General features: G+C 43.1%; 1 protein-coding gene across 5 annotated transcripts in view; it reads left to right on the top strand.

The window, feature by feature from the left end:
* Nucleotides 1–17151: 17151 nt before the first annotated feature.
* tmem260 (transmembrane protein 260) overlaps nucleotides 17152–24948 on the top strand; it is a 33487-nt gene continuing 25690 nt past the window's right edge. For 2 of the 5 annotated variants that reach the window (XM_064329154.1, XM_064329144.1), the window contains exons 1-2: nucleotides 17362–17931; nucleotides 24739–24770. In XM_064329154.1, the coding sequence (XP_064185224.1) occupies nucleotides 17823–17931; nucleotides 24739–24770 (141 nt within the window). In that variant the 5' untranslated portion in view covers nucleotides 17362–17822. Of the gene's footprint in view, nucleotides 17243–17355; nucleotides 17932–24738; nucleotides 24771–24948 lie in introns of those variants that run through there. The other 3 variants (XM_064329177.1, XM_064329163.1, XM_064329171.1) reach the window with 3 other exon arrangements.

Raw genomic sequence — 24948 nt, 5'->3', positions numbered from 1 at the left:
TCCCATGATGATATACTTATTTTCAGAGTTTCTCTGAGTATATTTGCGAGCATATTTTTCAGGAAGCATTTTGGTCCCATAAGCATGATGTGCAGAACTTCACTTTAAAAATAAATCGCAACCTTGCTGATGTTTTCCTTCAACAACAACAACAAGGATGTGTGCATGGCTATGTGGAGGCGGAATGTCTTATGACACTTCCACAGTCCAGTTGGAGAAAAGTATGGAGGATATTTTTTGCATTCTGCCCACTGCATACTAAAAGTAGTACTGAAATAGTAGACAGTACATACTTTGAGGACATGGTCATTAGGAGGCTGATTCAGACACAGCCCTAGTCTCTCAGAGACAGGGATGTAGAGGGTGGTGCAGACAATAACAATGCAACTGCTCATGCTTATGGTCTTAGACCTGGTGGCAGGCTGGCTGTAATTAGCTCTGCCAAACTTTGTTTATATCAGATGTGGAATCACGCACACACTGATGTATAACCCCGGCTGGATGGGACAGTCATTTTTTGCATCAGTGCTTAATGGCCTGTTTCAAACCCTAAATGTTTCCCTCATTTCCCCCTCTCATAGGCAGGGCTGGCAGTGTGTCGCCTGTCCTGTCTTCTGTGAATGCTTTCCTTTATTTCGCAGATGGATTGGCTCGGGATACCCTGGGCTGACCCTGTCCTGGGGCAGTCAGCTGATTCAGGCAGGGCTCCAGCTGTGAGGATGAACTGTCTCTTTCCACTGGCTCCCCCTTCTGGGTGTGTAACTCTACTGCAGTCAGCCTGTCATCTCCAAGCTGGCTTTCAATTGAGGGTTTGTGAGGAGACTGACCCTCAATTAGGTTCCTAAAAAGATCTTTAAAAGATCACAATGGCTGTACTTATAACCTTGCAGTACAGCTCCAACACAGGCCTTTATGAAATCCAGTTTTAAGGGCGTTAGCATTCATTGGTACAGTAATATATTATGGCCTTAAATCTATATATATATATATATATAATTCTTATGATGAAACAAAATGATAAATATTTTAAGAAAGTTATTTTTGTATGCTCTTCAGTGTCTGGCAGGTACCTACAGCTCCAAAAAAAATTGATTTTCAAAACATGTAACCAGCACCCCCTTGTGGTGCGCTTTGGAAGCCCAACACTATTACTACTAAAAGGCACAGTGGTTGTGTCTAAGGGGTTGCTGTTCCATTGCATCATCCCTTATTATACCAATTAACCAACATTGCCAACTGCAAATAGTTTTTTTGTGAGGAAGAGGCTACACAACGGAAGAACAATGGAGAGGAAAAACTATTAATCTAGATAAAGGAATCTGAACATTGAATATTTTGTGCACAATTTCTACGAACTTTTGTAATCTCAAGGAAAAATTTGCTGATTTTAAATAACCTACAACAGTCAGAGGTAAAGTATATGTTCAAAGTATTAATTGTTGTCTGATATATCAGTATTTTTATGTATGATACAAGTTACAGTACCTATATTTGATTCTCCAGGGCAGGTTTCTTCCATGTGTTTAGATGATTTCATGGGCACATTGGGCACATTAAACATATGAGACCCACATAATCCCACATAATACTTTACTGCAAAGCAAGACATGCCTACAAATGGCTTTTTCCACAACAATGCATAGTCTGTATGAAGTTAAAATATGGTTTTAGGAAGCTCAACAATAAAATGAAACTAGGACTACGACACTTGGTGCTCTCTTGAACCAAGCTTATTAATTTAACTAGCCAGTTTAAAGATCCCTATATTTCCGAAATTGGAGAGTCATGTTATTTGCGTTCTAATCAAATTATTTTACGAGTGAATACTTCTGCCAGTGGCTTCATCCTTGCCTGGGAGATCCATGGCGCTGGGGGTCCAGAGGCCCATTCCAACCAGCAGCTAAATGACACCTGGAGCAATGGTTGATAGTAACTGATCAAATGGTAAATGGTAAATGGACTGCATTTATATAGCGCTTTTATCCAAAGCGCTTTACAATTGTTGCCTCTCATCAAAGTTGCCAAAGTAACTGATAGCTCTGCTGAATGGAAGAAGAGGATTTCTTGACTCTCCAGTGGGGCCTCTCTACAGCCTCTCCGTTCCTTATACAGAGAACAGCTGGAAGTTGTTTCCAAGTCTTGCACTAGATGGAGTCAAATCCCTGTCAGAAATCTCTGAGGAGGGAAATTTCGCTTCTGGTTGGATCATTTTGGCCATGCCTGTCTATTGGCCACTAGAGGGCGGTCTTCCCACAGACAACGTGATACCTTCCTTCCCAAGCGAAATAAGAGATTATTGTGAAAAAGACATATTTCTGAAAGTGCAAAAAGAATAGCATTTTGTGAACTGTCTAATGGGGGCTAAGGAACTGGAACAAACAGAGCTGAGAACCTGGCCGGTAAGTGCAGCAGTGTGTAGAGCATGTCACAAGTATTTCGCAGCTGCATTCAAAATAGAGCATGTCTAGTAAAGTCAACATTCACAGTGTTCACTAGTTGTTTTATATTTAAAAAAAATGCATACTAGCGCCCATGCTCATGGTGAAAACAAAATCCTACTTTAATTCTGTTTCAGCCCATAGATTGTATGCTGCACTAAAAAGACCTAATCAGAATCTGCATTGCCAGAGTTTACCGTAGTTACAATACCTTGCTCCAGATTCATTCTCATTAATGAATCACAATACTGAGAAATCATATCTTGCTCATTTTTTTGGATGAGAGTGAGTTGTGTATGGGAAGAGAGCTGGCAAGAATGCACTCACACTTGAGTTTCATTTGTGCAGGCAGGAATAAGGAATTGAGACTCTCCAAGCCAAGAAAATTTGCCCACGCATAAACGTGTATGTACATGGATCGCTTATCTCCCACTCTCTCTCTCAATTTGAGATGACTGGGTAGAGTTGAGGATGGAGGAGGAGACTTCTTTGATTGTAAACACAGGACCGCAGCAAGGCTAAAAATCCTGCGAAGTATGCCGTTAAATAAAAATTAACGAAAATCACTAGCGTGCCAAGCCAAGCCATAATCTGCAACAAGAACAATCTCCTTATGAGTTTTAGACCAGGTCATTTGGTTTGTGTATACATATCTGACTTGAGGCAGATTACCTGTAGGTTCTAGATAAAAATAGTCTATGGTCATCTTATCAGCCAGTAGGAAGACCTGGGAGTTTTGGAGTGGGAGACTGAACACAGGAGAGGACTGGGACTAGGTCATTCACAGTCCTCATACTCGTGCTGTCTCATGCTGCCTCCCATCATGCTTTTCAATACCTGACCAAAAACATACTCCCCTCTCCAATGCACATATCCACCATGAGGTGCACGCCACTTTACAAAGGATGCATTAAACCCATTTCATGGATTTCAAATCTACATGACGCCGGCACATTTCAAAATACGACTTCCGTAATACTGCACAAAGAGCTGGCGCTTTTTGAGTGGGATTGCTTTTCGGAGTGATGGATTGGGCTTCACGAAGACACTGCTGCTTAACAGGTTTTCCGAGGCCCTTCGTTTGAGGCGCTAACGTAGCGGTCCGGTGTTTGCCTTTCTCACTGTCTGGGCCGGTCACGGCCGTTTGACTGGCAGTTGGACCTGAAGATCCGCAGCTCGTTTTCACAGGGGCTTGGAAAGCCAAACGCCGTTTGTGCTTTTGGAAGTAAGGATTCTCCGTAGCCCCCTGAAATAGGAATGGAGACACGGAGCAAGAAGGGCATGGATGAAGAAGTCGACCCAGAGTACGTTTCCCCCCGCTTCCCAGAACTGAGGGGAGGGATGCCCTGGTATGGAGAAGTGGGTGGAATTCTGGGAAAATGACCAGGACAGTCACTTCAATTTATGTCAGTGTTTTAAACTGTAAGCCCTTGCTGCCAAATAATATATGTTTCCATTATTCATTCCATTATGCAGTTGTAAGCAAATTGAAAGTCAAGGATAAAAATTGTTCAAGAGAAAGCAAATTTAAACTGTGTATGTGATTAATAGGAATTCTCTTAGGGGAGTAATTTTTCCATGTTGAAAAAATTCTATTGTATGAATATGCATGACAACATATAGGTGACTGCCAGACAGTCTTTCATATCAGGTAACATCTTGCCATCTGAAATGGGTGCTTTACCCTAAGCAACAAATATATAAGCAAAATCTGTATATATCTGAAGACAGATCTATATGGTGGAATAGCTTACACAACACCCACCAGGCGAATATTAATTAGCAATGCTGAGAATAATATAATTCAACCCACACCAAAATTACATTGTTGACTGGAGCAATATCACATTGTCTGTTACTTAGTTTTGTCTGAAATGTCTTTGTACTAAAAAAAAGAAGAGGCTAAAATAGCTCACTATACAGTTGTTTCACGCAATATTCCACCATCTAAATAAAACACAAAACAGGTACTTGAACAATGTGAACGTTTTTCATGACCAGCGAGAGGAAGCATCCATGTTCTCCATCCCCACATTTCCTCCACGTGCCTGCCCCTCCCTCAGGCCTCTCCCTCCAGTTAACTCCATCAGAATATGGATTTAATGAGCAATTGACCCGCTATGCCAACAGTTTCATTATATAATGATCTCAAAGCACAGGTAATTAAAAGGGAAGTGCTCTTCAGCCTCCCTGAGAAAGGCTTGTTTGTTATTTTCTGTCTTTAATTAATATGCACGTCTCCCCGGGGTGCATCAACAGCGAAGCGCAAGACTCAGCCTGTTTAATTCATCGAGCGAAGAGCCCTCTTCCCCCCCGCCTCGTCCGCCCCTCCCGCTCGCGTGCCATTCCGACGCTCCTTTCTCCAATTTCAAATTCAAATAAGCCTTATTGCCATGACAAATAAATAAGTATTGCCAAAGCAATTAACGCTGAAACGTTGCGGCATGTAGCACATTGAAGTAGCTAAGCATGTCCAATCTGCAAAGTTAAACGAAAGGACTCGTTCTATTCGCCCCACCGAATGTGCGAGAGCTCGTTTGCGCACACGCGCTGCGAGTGCAGATCCTTCGTCCTATTTATGAAAACGCTCTCACACCGTTATCCACCTCAGCTCACCAGCCCCTTCACTCTGATGAGAACTCAAATGAGCAGTCGCACATAATTCCAATTTACATTGTAAATGAGCTTTACGGGGCAATTAGAAATACTGCCAAAGCACTCATCGCCATATTTTACAACCTTACAGTGCATTATTTGTTTTGCTTAACAGACACCCCTTAGACAGGGCTTGCAATTTTATATCTTAGAAATTCTGGAGCTCATTTATTTAAGAGGATTTTTTTTTTTACTCAAGTAATTGAGGTTCCCCTTTCTTTTCCTGTCTGTCTGTCTCTTTGCCTCTCTCTCTCTCTCTCTCTCCCTTACCCTCTCTGTCAGTATTCCATTTCCTGCCCTGTCACGGTGGAAGGGGCCTCTTCGCTGGAGAGGCGTTCTGCCTTCTGGAGCGGAGGGCTTAGTGCCACTCCACAGAAGTGTTCTAGCCCGACTTGCAGAGGAGTCCATCAAGTCTGCACCGACAGAAACGGAGAGCGCGCGGCGAGAAAGACAGAGAGGGAGAGGAAGAGAGAGGGGGGAAGACAGAGAGAGAGAGAGAAGGAGACGTGAGACAATATGTCTTCTTCTTGCAGCCCCTTGACAGCCTCCCCTGGGATGCCTGTCAGCCAGTCCTTCCCTGGGGATCAAAGCCTCAGCAAGCAGGAGACATCAGTCTGCATCAGCCCCGTATAGGCAGGAGGCTTTGAACGACGTTCACCGCCAATTTCGCGCGCCCTGTCCCCTCCCCTCCCGCGGTGCTCCACACGGGCTCCCGGGCAGGTGTGTTTGATCAGCCGCAAGCGTTTGACGCCTGCGGTGCAGGCGGGGGATGAAGAGGCATCGGCTGATGGGAAGATGGCAGAAGGCATGATGGGCGGAGCAGATGTGAAGAGCAGCCGTGTCTGGATGTCTGCTCAGGAGCGTGCACTGATACAAAGATCGAGGACCAGCTAATGCTGGTCTATGACAGTGAGACACCTGAAGGGTTTCAAAGTACCTTTTGTTTGATTCAGGTACTTGGACAAATTTACATAATCTTAGATGAAGTCATATTTAGTACTTGGTTGAAAATCCTTTGCATTCGATGACTGACTGTAGTCTGTGACCCACAGACATCACCTGACGCTGGGTATCTGGTCTGGAGCCACCTTAACTTCCTGTTCACTTTGGGGGATTTTTGCCTTCAGTCTTGTCATCAGGAAGTCAAACGCACATTCAGTTGGATTGAGGTTGGGTGATTGACTTAGCCAGTCAAGAACATTCCACTGTTTGGCCCTGAAAAACTCATTGCTTTAGCAGTGTGTTTGGGGTCATTGTCCTGCTGCAAGGTGAAGCGCTGTCCAGTGAGGAGGCATTTGGTTGGATCTGAGCAGATAAGATGTTTCTGTACACTTAAGAATACATTTCCTCCTGCTGCTGTCGTCACCAGACACATCTTCAATAAAGACACAGCCGATGTTTTGGCTGATTTTCCCACCCCACGATGGCCTGTTTTACTGGTGTTGACACTCATTTGGTCCTCATGTTGAGAGACTACAGCAACAGCCTCCAAATGCAAAGTCCACACCTTGAAGCAACTCTATACCGTTGGTTAGCTTTCTTGTACATGAAGGAATGATGCAGCAACACAGAGGTGGGCTGGCCAAGAAACAGGTAACCCAAAAAGGGGGACTGTATGAAAAGGGCAGAAATTCCCACATGGTTGACCCGATATGGATGTAAATACCTGCAAATTGTTTCATTTCAAATCCAATGTGCTGGAGTACAGAACCAAAAACTGTCACACTGTCCAAGTACTTACAGATTGCACTGTATATGTTATCCATTGGGTTCATATACTATCCGTTTGGGCTCTATTTTATCCATTTGGGCTATATGTTATGCAGTTAGATTGCATGTCATCCAGTTTAACAGAAGAAGAGGCAGGTGATAAGTAGGCTGTTTGCATATAGACTTATGGCTCTTATGGCTGTTCTCTGTGTGCCACAGGTGGTGTGGAGGATGGGAGCCCCTTCGCAGGTGCCCTGTAATCTCTGTAATTTCATTAGGTCATACCACATGCATCTGAGGGACTGATATGCAGATATGCAGTCTGTAAATTAGAGATAGTTTCTCTCTACCCCCCTCCAAAAATAACATAAAAACTCACAAACGCTACTGCACGCTTTTAATTTAGTCAACTTGGCAGTAATTTTTAATCTCCCGGCAAATTGAACCGGTAGGGGATCGTGGCAAGCGTTGGATGAATGTTATTAATTCCACGCAATATCTGTCTTGCGCAATTAGTCACTGTTTGCTGCTGAAAATGTCTCATTAATTATCCGCACCCAGTTCCTGAAGTTGCCTTTACCTCCTTCAGCTTGAAAAGCGGCAGTCAGCGGTCCATGCATCTCTGCCCTATGGAAGTGCACCTCCACAAACAAGGAAAGAGGGTATTTTAAAGTCTTCTTAATTCCCCTCTCCCACCCCCTATTTTCCTTGATACGAGCGGCAGCAGGATGCCGCTCACTTTATAATAGCTTTCATGGTATAATTGATCATTTTTAGCGCGGTGAAAAAAACGTAACGCGCTCAGCGCAGAGCAGTATGAATATTAAATATTAAATTTGATTTCACACTCGGCGTTAAATTGAACTCATCTTTCCCTCGCAATCGCGCGCCCGTTCCCCTTCATTTATGCCGCCGCGTTCCACATTACCAGGAAAATAAAAATAAACACTTTTTTTTCTCCTTTCACTTTTCCATCCATTTATTTATTTATTTGTTTTGCGCTTGTTTGTTTATCGCTGTTTCTCCCTCGAAAGCCCGCAGGCGGGGTGGTGGTGGGCTTTTCTTATTAACAGGATGCTTTCACCTCTGCCGAAAACCCCCGCTCCCCGCTCCCCCCACTTGTGTTTGTGGAATTTTCTAACAGGGATTCAAAGCCGTGCCTGAATGTGCCTCAAATGGGGCTCCAAACGCGTTCTTTTGTGCACCTGAGACCTTCTGTCAGCCAGGAGAGAGATGAAAACTTCCCCACATCAGGGGAACTTGCCGTGAACTCGTGTCTAGGTTGTTTCCCTTGTGTCTGAAGGCCTTGTCGCTTTAGTCTGAAAGCTCTCACTGGCGCCCTGATTGAGTCCTATGGCTCTCCATGCACAGTAGACATCATTTTGAGAAATTTCTCAGGCTTTGTCAAATTGCTTGAGTAAGTCACATGACACTGCACATATGACACATAGTCCCAAACAGGAATGACAAGCCGCCGACATGGACCAATCAGCACGGCCATGGGTCTGTGGGTCGGAAACACAAGGCCTGAAATGAGCACGCCATTTAATTACCATGTGTCTTTAAATGTGTCTGTCGGAGCTCCAAGGAATGTCTCCTCTAACAGCCTGTCCTAATCCCTGCACTTCGCTCACCTCTTCCTTTCCTTCTGTTCCCCTGTACCTCTCCCCTGTTCTTATCTTCACACGGGCTACGCTCTTCTCCCTCGGCTGCCCCCTTTTCCTCCTTCCCTCTCTCCTTCTCGCTTTCCAAGCGGCTGTGGAGCGATGGCATACTCCTCGCAACGAGGGGCCAAATTACTTTAATTACAGAGTAATTGCAGAGTGTTGTGTTAATTAAATCTTCATCACTTAAAGTAAGTGGATCGCTCCCATGTGGCAAGCATGCTGTGCCATGTTCTTTCTCTCCGTCTCTCTCTCTCTCTCTCGCTCTCTTTCCGTCTTCCCCCATCTCAGTGCATTGCCTTTTCACACATTCATTCTATCCTAGCTGAACAGTACCTTTCCCAGTGCTGGTCTTCATCCCCTTCTTCTTTTCTTCTTTTTCACATCGACTTCTCTTTCTCTCTCTTTCTCCATCTCAATGTTTAGGATTAGCTGGCATTATAGGGGGGTGGGTGAGGTTTTGGGGGGGGTGGTAGTTTGCACCAACTTTGTCACCGCAGTTGGTTTCAGAATCGCCATAACAAACACGATAAGAGCTAATATTGGGGTTGGGGGGGGGGGGCAGTGGGGGGGAATGGTGGGGGGTGGTGGGCAAGTGGCTTTTGTTGCAATTTAAATACAAAATATTATCTTTAGGTCCCCGTTGTTTTGAGAAATTGAATCCACTGATTTTAATTGGTCCTGGGTAGGTGCAGTGCTTTGGGCTATTAAACAAGGGGCCGCTTTGTCCTCTTCCGTGCTCCGCGCCCCAATGAATTCCGTCGTGCAAAATATTGATTATGAACTCTCTAATCTTCATCTCGGTAATTTATGGCCGCTTGAAAACCGCGGGACAGAAGGCGAGCGTGGCGAGCCTTCGTCTCTGTGATTCGCTTAATATATGCAGGTGCTGAGGGCCGCTGTGTGTTTTCGCGGCCGCTGTAAACAGAGCAGGATCAAGGGCGCTAATTTGGTTTTAAATCACAACAGGCTCCGCGTGGATGTGACCGAGTCCCGTGAATTACAAATGAATGGGTTTCCTGCTGTATCCGTCTTTGTCAGTAATCACTGTGACATTTACATAGTAATTACTGAGTAGCTACATATCAATTACTCACTGACTGCCGATCTATATTATTTTACATCACAGTATAGTAATACTGCTTATTACTACACTACTATAGTAGAAAACGTGTAATTGTCAGGTTACAATTATTACATCTGAAGATATTTTGATTCCATACAATCCATACACCAAATTATAACCATATTATGATACTATTCTTTAAAACTTATTTAATATTTAAAATATGGGTTTTGAACTGCTTCTGTGCAGTATGTGTTGATGTATTAATTGTGCTAGGATAAACTTTTCTTGGTGCAAATGCTTTGGTTATTAATTGGCAAGAGCAATATGTAATTTGAGTTAGAGTGGGTAATGTTCTGAGTTTTCAACTCTTTTCATGAGCCTTTGCAACATTCAAATATTCTGTTACTAGATTGTATTTTATACCATTGTGAAAATAAGTTATAATATGATAGTGTAAAAACCAACACAGAAACTATTTCATCCACTCCAGTATTTTGTTAAAACTGTTTATATTTGAGGATGCTGGAACTCCAAAGAAATGAGGCTTTTTCATAGGTGCAGGAACTCATTTAATGGCTCAGTTGTATAAGGATTTCTGCCATGTTCTTTTTACAGAATGTCTCTGAGATGTAGAAGCAGGCGCCTGCCCAACTCTTGAAATTCTCTCAATTTAAATCTACAGAAAAAAGACAGGAAATAGCTCCCTTTAAGCCTGTCAAAGTCAGTGACATTCAGTGATGTAACTGCATAAAAAGATCTCTCTCTCTCTCTGTGCTATCAATTGACGCTGGCTGGATAAGCAGGACTGCTTCGGGATATGAATAAATGACTCTGTAAGTGATGATGTGTGGAGACAAGCCTTGTAGTTCTGGATACTGTGTTTAAGGATTTGTGTGTGTGTGTGTGAGCGTGCATGTGTGTATGCGTGCGAGCGTGTGTGTGCTTGTGTTTGTGGGGGTGAATCTGGACTTTGCTTGTTTGAGTGCTGGAGAGCTAATTGTGTACATGGTTGAATGTGGGGGAGTGTGTGGCCATGTGCCTGTATCATTCTGTACCCCAGTATGTGGCAGTGGCCTCCTTATATTTTGCCAGTGGATCAAAGCGAATGTTGGCCTGCCTCTGAACATCAGTAAGTGCTGGGGTCTATGTCTCAGCATTTCCTTATTTTGGTGTTTCAGTTTGCCATTATACACTTCAAGCGCACATTTTTGTGTTTATCTTATATATTTAGTGTAGTAATATATTTTACATGTTGGTGTACAAAGGTATATTGTTAAAATATATGTGTTGAGTGTATGATCAGTATATACTGGTGTGAGGTTGTGTGTGGATGTCTGAATCTGTGTGCTGTGGTGGCACTGCGGCTCTTAGTTTGCTGTGGTTTGGAGGTTTTAGTAGGGGTTTTAAGGGATTTTCACTTGGTTGCAGAGTGTTTTGCCAGAGATTATAACTGATATCAAGCATATGGCAGGATATTTGGAGAAGACTCAGACTAGCAAGAGTAAACTCTGTGTCTGACAGATCTGGGTTTGTCACATACAAATAGTATATTGTGCCATCACAGGGAAATCTAATAGAGGCTTAATCCATGTGAAGAAACAGCAACTGGTCACTGGAAAACTACCTTTTTACCATAAAGCTTTTTCCATTTTTATTGTCATCACCGTGTCATCACAGTGTCATCACCCCTGTGCAGAGAAATCAGCACCTGCTGAGAAATGATTGTAAGCAGTGTTAATTAGGTAATCAACACCAACACCCACCCCCTGCCTACTCACACACACACACATACACTCACACACACAAACACACCTGCACATAGGCCCAGAAGCACTTAGCTGAAGGGCCAGCAAACATAGACAAACGTAAGAGTACAAATACCATCCACCCCTACGCCCCCCCTCCACACACACACACACACACACACACACATGTATGCAAACACACACACATACACACACAGACACATGCAAGCACACACTCACGCACGCACGAACACACACACACACACACACACACATAGAGTGCACATACAAAATACTTGGGATTTACAGCTATTTTGGTGGTAGTGCACATAAAGACACATTCACACACGCGTGCACGCTTAAACACCCGCACTCCATCAAAAGTTAATACCTCTCCCCCCACTCTCCAGTTTAAATCCCCAGATAGAACACATGAACTCCCTTTCCCTGCTCCCTCTATCTGCAAAGATAATGAATTTAATACCAGTGCGCTTACTGCCCTCTAATAATCTCTAATAGCCCCGCGCCATATGGAATAGGGGCTTTGTCCATTTGGGTAATTCCCATCCTCGGACAAGCCTGTCGATAAACGTCTCCCGCTTTGAGAAGGACGGGACTCGGTAATCCCCTGCCACTCCGATGGCCATTGAGTGTCCGGTGTGGGCTGCCACCAGCGAACAGGGGCGCATTGACTCGTAGAATAAAGAGCCCGTTAGTAACAGGGGCACTAGACATGGCCAGACGGAAAGGTTGGAAGTGGAAGTGGAGGATGTGATCGCGGCCAAGGCCAGCCTGTCAACTTCCTGCTTTCAGCCATTCAGAGTTTGGCCTGTTTGACTGTTGTCACCGGTCCCTCTGCATCAAAGCGGGGTTGAGTGAATAGTGATGTCACCAGGCGCCAGCTGCTCGGTGAAAGGACTGATGCTAAGGTAAACCGCTTTCATAATCCGAGGTGGTTGTGAGACACCGGCTAACACTTGAGGAGCCCGGGTGCACTGTGACCATTCCATCAGTGAAATGGAGGCACTCGGGCTGTCAGTCCGTCCTTTCATCAGCGTGGACGGCGCAGAGCTGTAATCCCAAATTTTTTGTGCTGGGATTTGCGAGAGTAATGAAGCGAGGAGTTTGGTGCGGGGTTCCTGGTGCGCAGACCCCTCCCCCCTCCTCTCACTACCACCAGCACTGCAGCCCAGCAGATAACCAGGCGGGGATTAAGTGTGACATCACGATGAGATGGGTGAGCAGGAGGTGGGAGTGTGGGTGTGTGCGTGGGTGTGGGGGTGCAGTGAGGGGGTTGGGTGGGGGGGTTAAGACTGATTAAACAGACGGGACGATGGGGGGGGGGGGGTGGTTGAGGAGGAGTGAGGATTAGAAATCTGTCTCTGAGTTCTGACATGCTGACACACAACCACCCAACTCCTCCCCCCCTCTTCTCCATGCCTCTCTTCCCCTCACCCCAACCCCCCCCCATCATTTCCTCTCCCCATAGGAGCAGTAGACCCCACTTCCCCCAAGGCCTGAGAAGTGATATAGAATGGGATGGGATGGGATTTGGGAAAACTCTCCCATGTGCCAGTACAGGGTGCGGTAGGATGACTGGAGGCTTGTGAGTACAGAAACCAGGAAGAGGAAAGGGACGCCAGACACAGAGACTGGAGCCCCATTGGTCAACTGAACCAGAAACTGACCTGTATCTACATCATAACACATCTCTAACAGTCACTTTCTCTTTAAAAAAGATGTTTATTGGGATAATGAGACAGGCTGTTAAAAGCTGCTGCCCACCAGAACCTAACCCAGAGTAAAGAAAGCATTTCAGGCATGTGGCAACTCTCCTGCAGAGAGTGGATGCTGCAGATCTGTTTTGTTTGTTTGTTTTTAGCATAGGGCTTCATGATCCCCACATGTGTTATCCATGACTCACTTTTTTGGACCAGTCATACCATTTTGCCCTAGGTACCACAATTTTGATTGCTTCATATGAGTCAGTGATTGACTCATATGAAGCAATGGTTGCAACAGCCATTGTGGAAATCAGGAAGTCGCGCTCTGATATTGGTTGTTTTCACAACTATGAATTTTGAAGAAAACAAAAAACTGGTGTCAAGCATATAGCTTGTTATGAGCACAACCGTCCCTACTCTAGATGTGTGCATGGGAGAGGCTGATTCCAGATTACTCGGTTTAAACTGAATAGTCTACCATGGCCAACAGCATGATGGAGAGGTCTTTCATTGAGATGGGTTAGGTTTGGAGACTGATCAGATTCATGCTGGTGGGTCTCAGCACAGCTGAGGATATGGGTCAACAGCCTGTGGGAAATAGTTTGAAAGAGAAAGTAAGTCATGTGATCACTGTACTTTTCCAGTGTCCAGTGAGGAAAGGAATCCTCAGGTCTGAAACTGTAGTGTTGGCCTAGCCATACAAGCCAAATAAGGAGTTAACACTCAATGGAACAGAAATCTAAATGTTTTTTTCTTTCTGTTAAGCATTAAGGGAAATGAAGTAGAGAGAATAGCACTTTAACAAGAGTAAATGGTGGTGACCAAGTAAGCGCAAGAAAAAATGGATTGTGACCCCTGTTCCATCTGATTGGTTCATAGCTGCAGCTGGTTTTGCACAACAGCCTCTCAGAGCAGTGCAGTGAAAGTTGGCAATGTAGGCAGATTTCAGGTGATGACATCATGCAGTATATTTTAAGAGAGGATTCAATGTAAATCTGTGACACAAGAACACATCATATTGCAGTGAGGGCTGAACTGTCAAACTATAAGGCCAAGTAGTATATACCTCAGATAATTTAACTTGTTAAATATATGCACAACCTAGAATTATGTTTCACAGGTGTTGTTATTTTATTAGATAAAAAAGTAATTTACTGTATCATCCTTCCATAAACACCTTAATCCAAACATCACAGAATTTTCATTATGATTTCACTGATGTAAAACTCAAATTATGCTGAGATTGTCTCATGTCTTGGTCTAAAAGTGGATCTTGCCAGTTTCAAATGAATGCAAGAACACGTTTCTAAATATAAACTAAAATCTTTTCAAGGAATTTCCACAATGAGATTTCAATGTAAATTTTAAAAATGCAGTTAAACCTACTCACCAATAGAGGTCTCTCTCGTCCTGTATCTGACAGCTGTCGGTACACTAGTGTACTATGTACCATGGAGACCTGTGTGTACCAGGCTGTGACGGAGAGGGAGAACGGAACTAAATTCTGTGAGAGGCAGCCTTGACCTGGGGCTGTAGCACACTGGTGCACCCTTGTGGTCATGAAATGGAATCGCCACACTCTTAATGCCCTCAAGGTTAGATAAACAGCACTGTGACAGATTCAACTTTCTTAATGACGATTTCTGTGTCCAAAGTGTTCATAATCTGCCTTGATGACTTTTGAAATGCATGTTGTGAATAAGGTTTCTCCTTTTGAGCTGTTTGTGCAACTATTTTTCAAAACATAATATATCCTCATATGATTACACAAAATAATTATGTTCTTGAGGAATTATGTTGCAGCTCACAAAAAAAGCCTTTATTTAAAGAAGTGAGTGTACATGGACTTCTGATAATCCACTAATTGGTGATTGCTAAGGACTTCATGCATGGCTTACAACAACTGGCTCATCCCCCTGCATCCACGCCTCTATAAGGTCAATCCTGTTTTAGCCAACTGGCGTGTGTTAACAGAACCATTAGCTCCCAAAACAAACAGAGCGAAGGAATCTCTGCCACACTGAGCCTCAGATGGTTTAAAGGGGTTTCAAATGACCACGGCGTGGCCTTTAAAAGGCTCCAAATCCGCTAAGTCGGCCGTGTTTGAATTTAGGTTTACCTAGCCTGTCAACATTCTGGAGCCCAGGCCGCACGTTAGGTCTTGTAATACTCTGTGCCGTCGCTCTCTGGGCTTGAGTGGATTCACAAAGGATCCTGTCCTAAGCCTCCATTAAAGTGGGCTGGGAGTGATTATGCCAAAGAGAATGGGCCATTTTAATACCTTCCTTTTGTTTTCTTCACTGCAGAATCAGTGGAGTAATTCAGTGGTGTAATTCAGTGGTGTAATTCAGTGGTGTAATCAGTGAGTAATTCAGTGTATCTTCTGTGACAGAAACACAAATGTGGCCCTGAGTTTTTATCATATGCAAAGATCCTGCATCAGTCTGTAATCTAACAGTTTATTTTTCCTTACTGGGAGAATGCTGAAACTAACACATGCGTCATTGTTTGGTGCTTGCAATTTTTGCATTCTTTGGCTCTGGGTTATCATTTCTTATTTTTGATTTAAAAAATACAGACCTTACAATGAATGTGAAGTATGTCAAATACAGGCCTCAGTCTTTCATGCAAACAAAAAGGATGGCAATAAACTTGCAGACCGCCATCATTTCAACAAGTTCAACAATAGAAAGCTGCGAATAACTTATATAATTTTGCTAGAAAATTTCCATTACTAAAAACTAAACCAAACTAAATTACTAAAAAAAGAAAAAATATTTTCTAGTTCGGAAGCATGAACTACATTCATGAAGGGTCAGCAATTAACATTATCTTAAAAGATTAAACTAAATGATTCAAATATTTCCGAATACTGTCTTAACGAATAATGTTAATATCTTCTTTGCCACCTATGCTTTCTTTTCATCCATTTACTTAAATAACAAAGTTAATTTCACTTTAAATTAGGAATTAGATTTTAATCAGTGACTGCGGCCAAACCTTAAGTGGAAGAGAAGTGTGTACCGCAGGTTCCAAAAATCGTGTTTAGTGGGTGTTGACACACAGCACTGCCCTCATATGAGTGTGCACATGACTGGCTTTTTAATGTAGACAGCCAGAATGGTGCGATATTTCTTGCTTGCTAGAGAGGCACATTTTCTGTATGAAGACATCTTATTGCCTAACATTCTTTCACTGATGAATTGTGGCACTTTGTACATTATGCAGTATATTTAATGTATAAGAGTGGTATAAAACATATACAGTGTGCAATGTAAATATTTAAGAGAACTAATGTCTGCCATGCTTTTGTTTGGTTTTCTCCAGATTTTAAAGATACTGACCACAGATCAGTGATCTGTCTCTATCTAAAATGCAAACAGTTCTGAGTCATAATCTGGTCTTCCAGACCTTAAGGCCAAGTCAGTGTATTAGCAGACTCACTGGAAAGGGGCAGTTTATGGTGTTTGTATTATATACATACAATTGGTTGTATTCCATATTGGTTGGTTCCACAAGATTATATTGTACAGTCCTGGTACACATCAATGTAGTATCTTGTGGGCCCAAAAATTAGTGTCTGTTTTAGAAATTTACAAGCTTCTATGAGGAAAGAATGTCTGAATAAGAGTAAGGGTACTGATGATGCTGTAGATGCCCTGTCAAAAATATGGGGATAGGAATTGTACTTTTTTTTTTCTGTCCATTTTGTTACTTTTAGTTTTCTTTTAGTCATTTAGTCTCCCACTCACAAAAAAGCAAGGAATGATTCTGAAACTGGGGTAGATAAGCTCAAGCAACTACTTGCAACATTAATGTGAAAATCTGTGTTAGTTTAACTGCCACTGTCATATTACTTATTTTCTTTTTCTTTTTTTCTCAAGTGTATTTGTCTTCTTCATCTTATTATTATTATTATTATTATTATATAAATTGGGTACAAGTTAACAAAAACATTGTTTATCCTGAGGAACATTGAGAAAGCCCATGAAATTCAAAGAGCACCGCATACTGCAGGCTCCCAAGTGCTCTGGTATTTCACAAAACGCGTACGGCGACTCTGCTACTACCAGATAGGTGGCAGATCTGAGCCAATTGAGCAGCACATTCGCTCGGCGGGGACCTGCTTTCAAAGTTTTAGACCGTACCATAATGTTCACCAGAAGGGGGGAAAACAGTCACGATGGTCAAACACAACAAACCAACAACAATTTGTTGGCAAAAATATAAATAACAGGTATTGTTTTCATTTTTTATAAATTAATGTAATAATTCACTATTTAGTTAGGATAGTAAGGTATGATGTTGACAATATGAAACATTGGAAGCCCCTTTAAATCTCGTGAAATGTGTAGTGGTGTAGCCAAACAAGGAAGACATGAATCTACTGTTTACATGGGAAGTTTGATTTAACGTGTAGGTAGGCTACTAAGAGAAATTATGATTAATTGTTTATTGCTCTCGCGTATTATGCTTTATTTTTTGATAATTTACAGACCTGGTTGTTGAAACATGATACTGATATTGGGACAATATGTCAATTTTGCGGTAATCTTCTTTGTCGGTCATTCTGGCTACCACGCAAGATTATCAACATAACAATAAGTTGGCTAATGTATATCACATAGAAATAATTCCTCGAGCCCTTTATAGTGTATATATCTTCAGACATGGACTGGCTATCTTGGTAATAAGAAGGAAAATATCACTGTTTAATTCACCTCGAGTGCGGTCGTCCCATTCATTGTAAGGTTCATTGCCAACATTAGCCAGCTAACATTAGCTATACGCCTTACATTAAATTAACGTGGTAAGATATGACATCGACGGAGCGGAGTACCTGGCTGTTGACCGGCGCCACGGTCGCCTGCGTGGCGGCGCTTTATCTGCCGTGCGTACAGAGGACTGTCCCCGGAGGAGATTCAGGTAGTTACAATTTAGCCATACAATCGCCCTATCCTAATCTGGGCAACATGCAACCTGTTCTCTCTATTTGCCGATAAACCTACAATTTTATACTGCCCAATCAGTACACATTTTGGCATTGTGTTTTATTTATTTTATGTTTTATTAGGCGTAGCAGGGATTGTAAAAATTCCGAGTTGTGTCAGTTTACATTTACAATGTATCAGTTTATCATCGAGGTGTAAACACTGTAGCGAACACGAATGGTAATGTCGTTCACTCTTCCCAGTATTATCCTATACACTTTATATAAACCCGAATATACAGAAATATAATAAATTAACGTGTACTGAACTTCTTAAACTACATTACCTCTTCAAAACAAATATATTAAGTGTATATTTGTGTATAGGTGTATATTAAGCAGAGGTAGCAGATTCAGGCATATCAGGGGTATACGTTGCGTGCCATTTAATTCTCCAGCCACATGCATATTTTTAAAAGTAGTTATGGAACAGGTAGTTGTAACCAGAATCTTGTAGGTTCGGATCCCCAGTGGGGAACTGCAGCCATTCCCTTGATTAAGTTATTTGATGTAAGATGCTTCAGATGTGTCCAGCTGTATATAGCTGCTCTATGTCAGTAGTCACATAATCTCCAAGTTGCCTTGGTTTTTACTGTCATAATATTTGAATTATCTAGCTTCAAGGGACAAATGAGGCCTGGTTAATTGTGCATGGAGATCTGCTTGCACAACACTGGTACAAAAATACTACAGGTGTCATTTTGATATGACCGGAAGTTTCTATTTAGTCTCAGTTTTAAAATAACGTCATTAATAGGAAATCTTGTAAAGCTTTTCTTTTTTGTATTTTTATTCATGTTGAATAGTCTTTATTTTATGTTCTGTGAATTTCCTCTGTGGTCTGTGAAATGCAGGACCCCATTAATTTTTTTAACATATGTTTCTGATGATGGAGCCGGTACCTGGCTGCGCACTGTTTCACACCTGTTATGGCTGATTTCGCTAATCTGGTATTTGCTGCCACTTTAACAAATTTGAAAGCCCTCAATTTACAAGCTAATCCGCAGAGCCTACGGTGTGCCAGGAGCAAAGCTGTCTGAGGTGGACAGATTAGGGAAGGGGGGCAGGGTGGGAGGCCGAGGGGCCCCGCTGTCCTCCCTGCCACCAGGGCCACACGGTCCTGGCTGGGCAGCACCCCACCACCGAAAATGCGACCCCACTCTTGTGCTCGAAATAGGCTGAGGGTTACCACTAAATATGGAGTAAATGGTAGGGCGCCGTGGTTGGTACTGATGCACCATGAAGGTCATAATCACTGTTCATTTGCTAAGAGGCTGTCTGGCAGCAGTGTCACTCCCTGCCTGTGGCCATGAGGCGAAAAGTTGTATTCGAAGGGATTTAGTGCACTCCAGATTGGGTATTTCTAGAGGCGAGTACGTGTTCACATGTGCACCTGTGATATCGGCGGTTTAACCTCCTCTCTCTGGTCCCAAATTCCATGGCGTATTGGAACATGCAGCTGCATTTTTAATGCAGGTGTAAGTTTGGAAAACGGCTTTAATTGAAGAGGTGTTTCTCCATTTTGGCTCTGACTTCTGCGTTTGTGGCAGGGGCATTGAGGCCCTGAATTGTAATCATGCACGCAGCTCTCTGACTGACATTTTTCGTCTGGAGCGGAAGCCTAGCCTGCGCTTTTGTTTGTGGAAATTGGTTTAGGTCAGACAGCGTGCAGATCCACAAGTGTGTATGTCACATTGATACCTTAATCTAATCATCTGTGTCCATTATCAGAAAATATAAGCAAGGAATTGGCATCGTGAGACAGAAATAAAGAGATTTCGGTAGGATTAGTGAAAATCTTCAGTTGTGGTTCCACAGCGGTTCGCTATGGTTATTTCTGCACAAAGATGGCTTGCCATGCATCGCATGGACATAATTACATCAAATGGTGGTTTGTATGAATGCGCTGTTGAAATAAGTGAGTCCACGCTGTAGTATTATCTGCAAAATCTAAAAACATTTTTTATTGGGGATGTGCATTCACAAATTCAAAATGAAATAGTTAATGCCTCTTAATAAAATTTATTAAAATTAGAGCATATTATTTTAATTTCAAATCTACACATAATGTAATAAATTAAGTATATGTATATTTGCTTTAACTTGGTTTTAATTAGAAATGACTAACTTAGAAACAACACAAAGTTTGGCCATATTTTAAAAAACAATAAAACCCGTAACTTACGACTATGAATCCAAAAGTACACTTGTGATACCGTCCAAGAAGATTGTGACATAAATTCAAAATGAAGAAGTTGGGACTTGAAAAACAGCTTTATATAGAGAAGTTGGTTGACTGGGCTTATATCACTAAGGAGTTATTACCTTGTTTGTGGTCTTGTTGCAATGTGATTATAATTGGCTGGCCAATCGGAGTATTTCTGGCCTGTGGTTTCTTTGAAAAACTGTGCTCAGTTGCTCCTTGTGTGTGCAGATACCAGTGCCAAGCGCAAGTGCATGACTGGATGGGGCTTTTGAATCTGAAATATGACAATATAGTTTTTTAAATTTAAAATAATACAAAAAGCTGTCTTGGTCTGTGGTTGGATAAAACTGGAATGCTGAACTTTAAAAAGTCAAACTCAAAACTCGGACTGGATTCCTGTACAGAAACTTCTTGCCTCACATTTGAAAACAATAAAAAGATTGCGCAAGCTACAATTTTACCAGTTCTTTAGTACGGGGATACATTATGTATGCATGCCACACACACAGTCATAAAACCCCATGGATGCAGTCTATCATAGTGCATTATATTTTATTATAAATGATGGGATTCATTATCTTCACATTTTACCATTCAGTTTCATGGCAATTGCCTGCTCTGAGGAGAAAGTAGCACACCATTTCATTTATATACAAAGCCCTCCTCACAGATCTCGCTTTTTATCTTACCACACTTTATCTTTTAGAAACTCAAACTATTGCACAAGATCTAATGATTGGATTTTGCGAGCAATACCACATTTCACAACTGAATTGGGAAGAACTGCTTTAAAAAAAAATGGACCACACGTGAAATAAATTTGAAGAGTCACTTACACGTATGCTATTGCTATAATTCTCCCATATGTATACTCTGTTCAGATATTGTATACTGTATGTATAAGGTCTTTGTACAAAGCTTGTCTGAAATTGTGTGGTTTGCCCCTGCAGAAGAGGCCCTCGGTCTAGGACACCCTGATTAAAAATAAAGGTTCAGTAAAATGTTCTAATCTAGTATTTTTTTTATATTTTACAAAATATTTCAGGGATTTAAGGATTTTAAAAATAGGTAAATATAAATTCTATAAAATATTCAAATATAATAAAATATAAACAATGGTTAATTATGAGAAAATGTAGGGCTATATTTACAAACCTTCCCAATGTCATTTAGCACAAAAATTCTTGTTCTGTTGATAAATGTCTGGTAAAATCTTTCCTCATGAAAAATGATTGACAAATAATTATTCAGTTTTAGTCCTTTACATCTCAGGTTGAGATAATGTCAGAAAAAACCCTGCAGGGTATTTTTTGTGTGTGAAATATTTTTTCATTTTTTATGATCACTGCTGATGATTCAGAATGAAGGCATTGGAATTTATTAGAATGGCATTGTTCTGGAATTTAATGAGATGACATATTCTGTTGGACGTATTAAATGTGAAGTGATTTTATGGAGTTTAGCTCCGTCCCCAACAGACTGCCATTTAGTCTAGTCACTATTTACACCACTGCCCTTGAAAATAATCCAGAACGGGAACTTTATTGTATCCTTGAAAATTCAAGTTATCGCCACCACTTCTATATTTTCCCCGAGATAAATGAAATGTCAGGCTTTAAATAAGCTGGAAAATGGCACTGTTGTTTCCATCGTAACCTTTTGCCTTGGCGCATTCATTGCTCCTCGCGGAACGTGATTGGGCGCGAGAGGCAGTGGAAGCGCTCTTATGCCCGCCGCCGCTTCCCTCAGACTCCGCTTATTCTGCATTTCACCAGCGATTATAATACACGGAGCATAATGCCGACATTCCGAAGTAACTTTGCCTAGAAAGTGGAGATAACTGTGACAGAGAGTGAAGATTATGTTAATAGATATTTTCATTTATTTTCGTTATTATTATTTTGGAAATTACAATGAAGTGACAGGGGCAGCGTTGAGGGCCGTTGTGAATTAATGCGTTCATTATGCCCTGGCGATGCCGCGCTCATGAGGAGCCGGCGGATTGCTCCCGTGTCAGGATTATCGTCGCGGAGATGATCATGTGTGGGGGAGAGCGATTAGGACCGGCGGTGCGGCGGGAGCCCCGCAAGCCTCTGACAGTTGAACTGGGGTGCAGCGCGCTCGCCATGCCTCCAATTTATCAAGCGCCCGGGTGTAACCTATTATTCCCATCCGCGACAGATCCTTCACATTGTATTGGATTTAAATGTCAAAATTCCCACCCATTTGCATTGTTATTAACATATTTCTGTATTTAAGTTCAGATTCAGATGAGCAAGGTTTTAAAGCTGCAATTTCACATTAATCTGTAAGGGAAAAAATCAGTTAGTTCGCTCTATTAAAACATTTTTAAATTTCTTTTTAGACAGCAAGTGGACGTCACATTGATAGCAATTGATAGTAATTGCCCTGTAACCATATTAAGTAAATGGTAGTATGCACTCCTTTAGGCAGTTGCTAATTGCATAGACTGGTCTGCCCATAGCAGTTTCTGGAACCACGTGTTCATTCAACCCTAGTCATTTCAGTAATGCAGTAAATGATATAACAGTATATGGCTCTTAAACCGCAGCCTAGGTAATGTGCATTTAGGCCCCCTATGTAATGTGCTTTTACAGTGTACAGTACACGTTCACTGAATGACAGGTAAGGTGTGCTGTGGTGTTGGTGGGGGGGGGGGGGGGCTGGTGCATATCCCCTAAGCATTGGCCAACTAAGCACTGGCCAAGTCCCGGCTTACGGCCCGGTAAACGGACTGCAGATAAACCGCGTGTTGTGAGAACCGTACCTTTGAAAACCGGGCCCGGCATCAGCGGGGGGTCCGAAGGGGGCGGGGGGGCTTTGAAAAACTGGCCAGCCCATCACGCGCTCTTTAGGGACGGAGCGGGATGCGGTCCCGATAGTGCCAGCCCGAGAAGCGCCAGCCCGAGAAGCGCCTCGGAATTCTCCGGGTCTCCATTTCGCGTCCTAATCTCTTTAGGAGCGATGCGCCCGGAGGAGCTGAGCGCGGCTCGCGGGGAAGCCGTTGTCTAGGAACGGGAGTGTGGAAATGGCGGGATTATGCAGAGGTTGGCCCCGCTATCGCGCAAAAGACGCTTGGCTCTCTCTCGCGCGCCGCCCCGCGCTCTCCACATTTCCCTCTCGGTAACGGGGAGCACGCCATCTCTCCGCCAGTTTGACACTTGGCCCTTATTTTCCTCCATTGTGCGGCGCGCCGGCCCTTTAAGAACGAGTGTCCCCTTTCCCGTGAGAAGCTGTACGGACCAAAGAGAGTCTTTAGGATGCGCGCGAGCGGGTGAGTGACAGCTGGAGACGGGGCTGTTGGAAAATGCGAGCGGCCACGACTGACTGCCTCGGGAGCGCTCGCTCCTGCAGGGGCGACACGGAACGGCGGAAGCGACTGAGCGGTTCTGTCGAAATGCGCTTTTCTGTCGAAAAACCTTATTAAAGCGCTTCAAGAGGGAGCTCTCCCCGCGCATAAATGGCCGTTTAGGCGCGATAACATCGGGGGAAATAGCTGCGCTCTGAATGGAGGAGCCTGGGTTTTTGAGTTCTGGTGGCATGTCTTCAATAAAACAGGGTTTGTGGAAGAGATGGGTTCATGTCCTTTTTCGGAGGCAGCGGTAAATGTGTATGCAAATAGAGGGGATGCTTGTCAACAGTAGGCCATTTTTTGACAGGATGAACCATACGGGATGGGCAGCGCACAGCAGCACACAGCCGTGTATCTATGAATGATATTAAATAGAGTGTTTGTACAGTCGGTGCTGAATCTCTCCCTTTAATCCTGTAATGCGTACTGAATAGAAGTGATGCAGGGTAAAGGGCGGTAAGGAAGGGGACAGTCTCACTGCAGCAGATGCACATTTCTGTGGTAAATCGGGCGTCCTCTTCCTGTCTGGCCCGGTCCTCCGTGCCTGTGCCTCCGGCCCTCTGCTCAGGCTGCCCGTGTCCTTCCAGAGCGCACGGAGATCGGGACGGGGGTGGGGGGCTGGGGGATGTGCCCACAGAAATGTGGGAGGTGTGGGGATGCGGGGGGTGGGGGGGAATTTAGAGCGTCGATCGGGGAGTTGGGGAGCAAGGATTTCAGAGATCAGAGAGCTATGAGATGGGTGTGTGTGTGTGTGTGTGGTGGAGTGGGGAGGGGGCTGTTTGTGGGTCTGTGTTTGTGTGTGTGTGTGCGTGCAGGCATGTGTGTGCACATGAATGTGTGTGTGTGCGTGTGCGTGTGTGTGTGTGTGTGTGTGTGTGTGCATGTGTGTATCTACATGCGTGTGAGTGTGAGGGTGTTCGTGTGTTCTTATAAGCAGAGGGGGGGTGACTGGGGCGGGGGGCATCAGGGGAACGGGACGAGCTGAAGAGAGCGAGCATGCCGCTTAGGAAATGTCACGCTGGGAAGATTTGCAGGTTTTGATCCGGGCAAATTAATGCAAAACCCCAGTGCAAGTATTTGTATGGGGAAAACTTTGGAGGGGACTCATCTCTTAATAGTAATTATTGGGTTTACATTAATTTCCCTCTCTATTTTCTTCCACAGGAGAGCTGATCACCGCTGCTTGTGAGCTGGGGGTAAGCATTAGCCGTATTGTTTAATCAATTCACTCATTAACTCTTATAAGCATTAAGGAAGTTTAATTAAGCATGGGCAGAAAGCAGATTAATTTACTTTTAGGCTACAGGTTTTTTTTTTTCTTCCCTATTTCTATACACTTATTTTACTAAGTTAGGAGTACAGAATGCTATAATT

Source organism: Anguilla rostrata, chromosome 1 (genome assembly GCF_018555375.3).
Source record: "Anguilla rostrata isolate EN2019 chromosome 1, ASM1855537v3, whole genome shotgun sequence".
In the NCBI taxonomy this organism is placed as follows: domain Eukaryota; kingdom Metazoa; phylum Chordata; class Actinopteri; order Anguilliformes; family Anguillidae; genus Anguilla; species Anguilla rostrata.
This window is presented reverse-complemented; position numbering and strand designations above follow the sequence as displayed.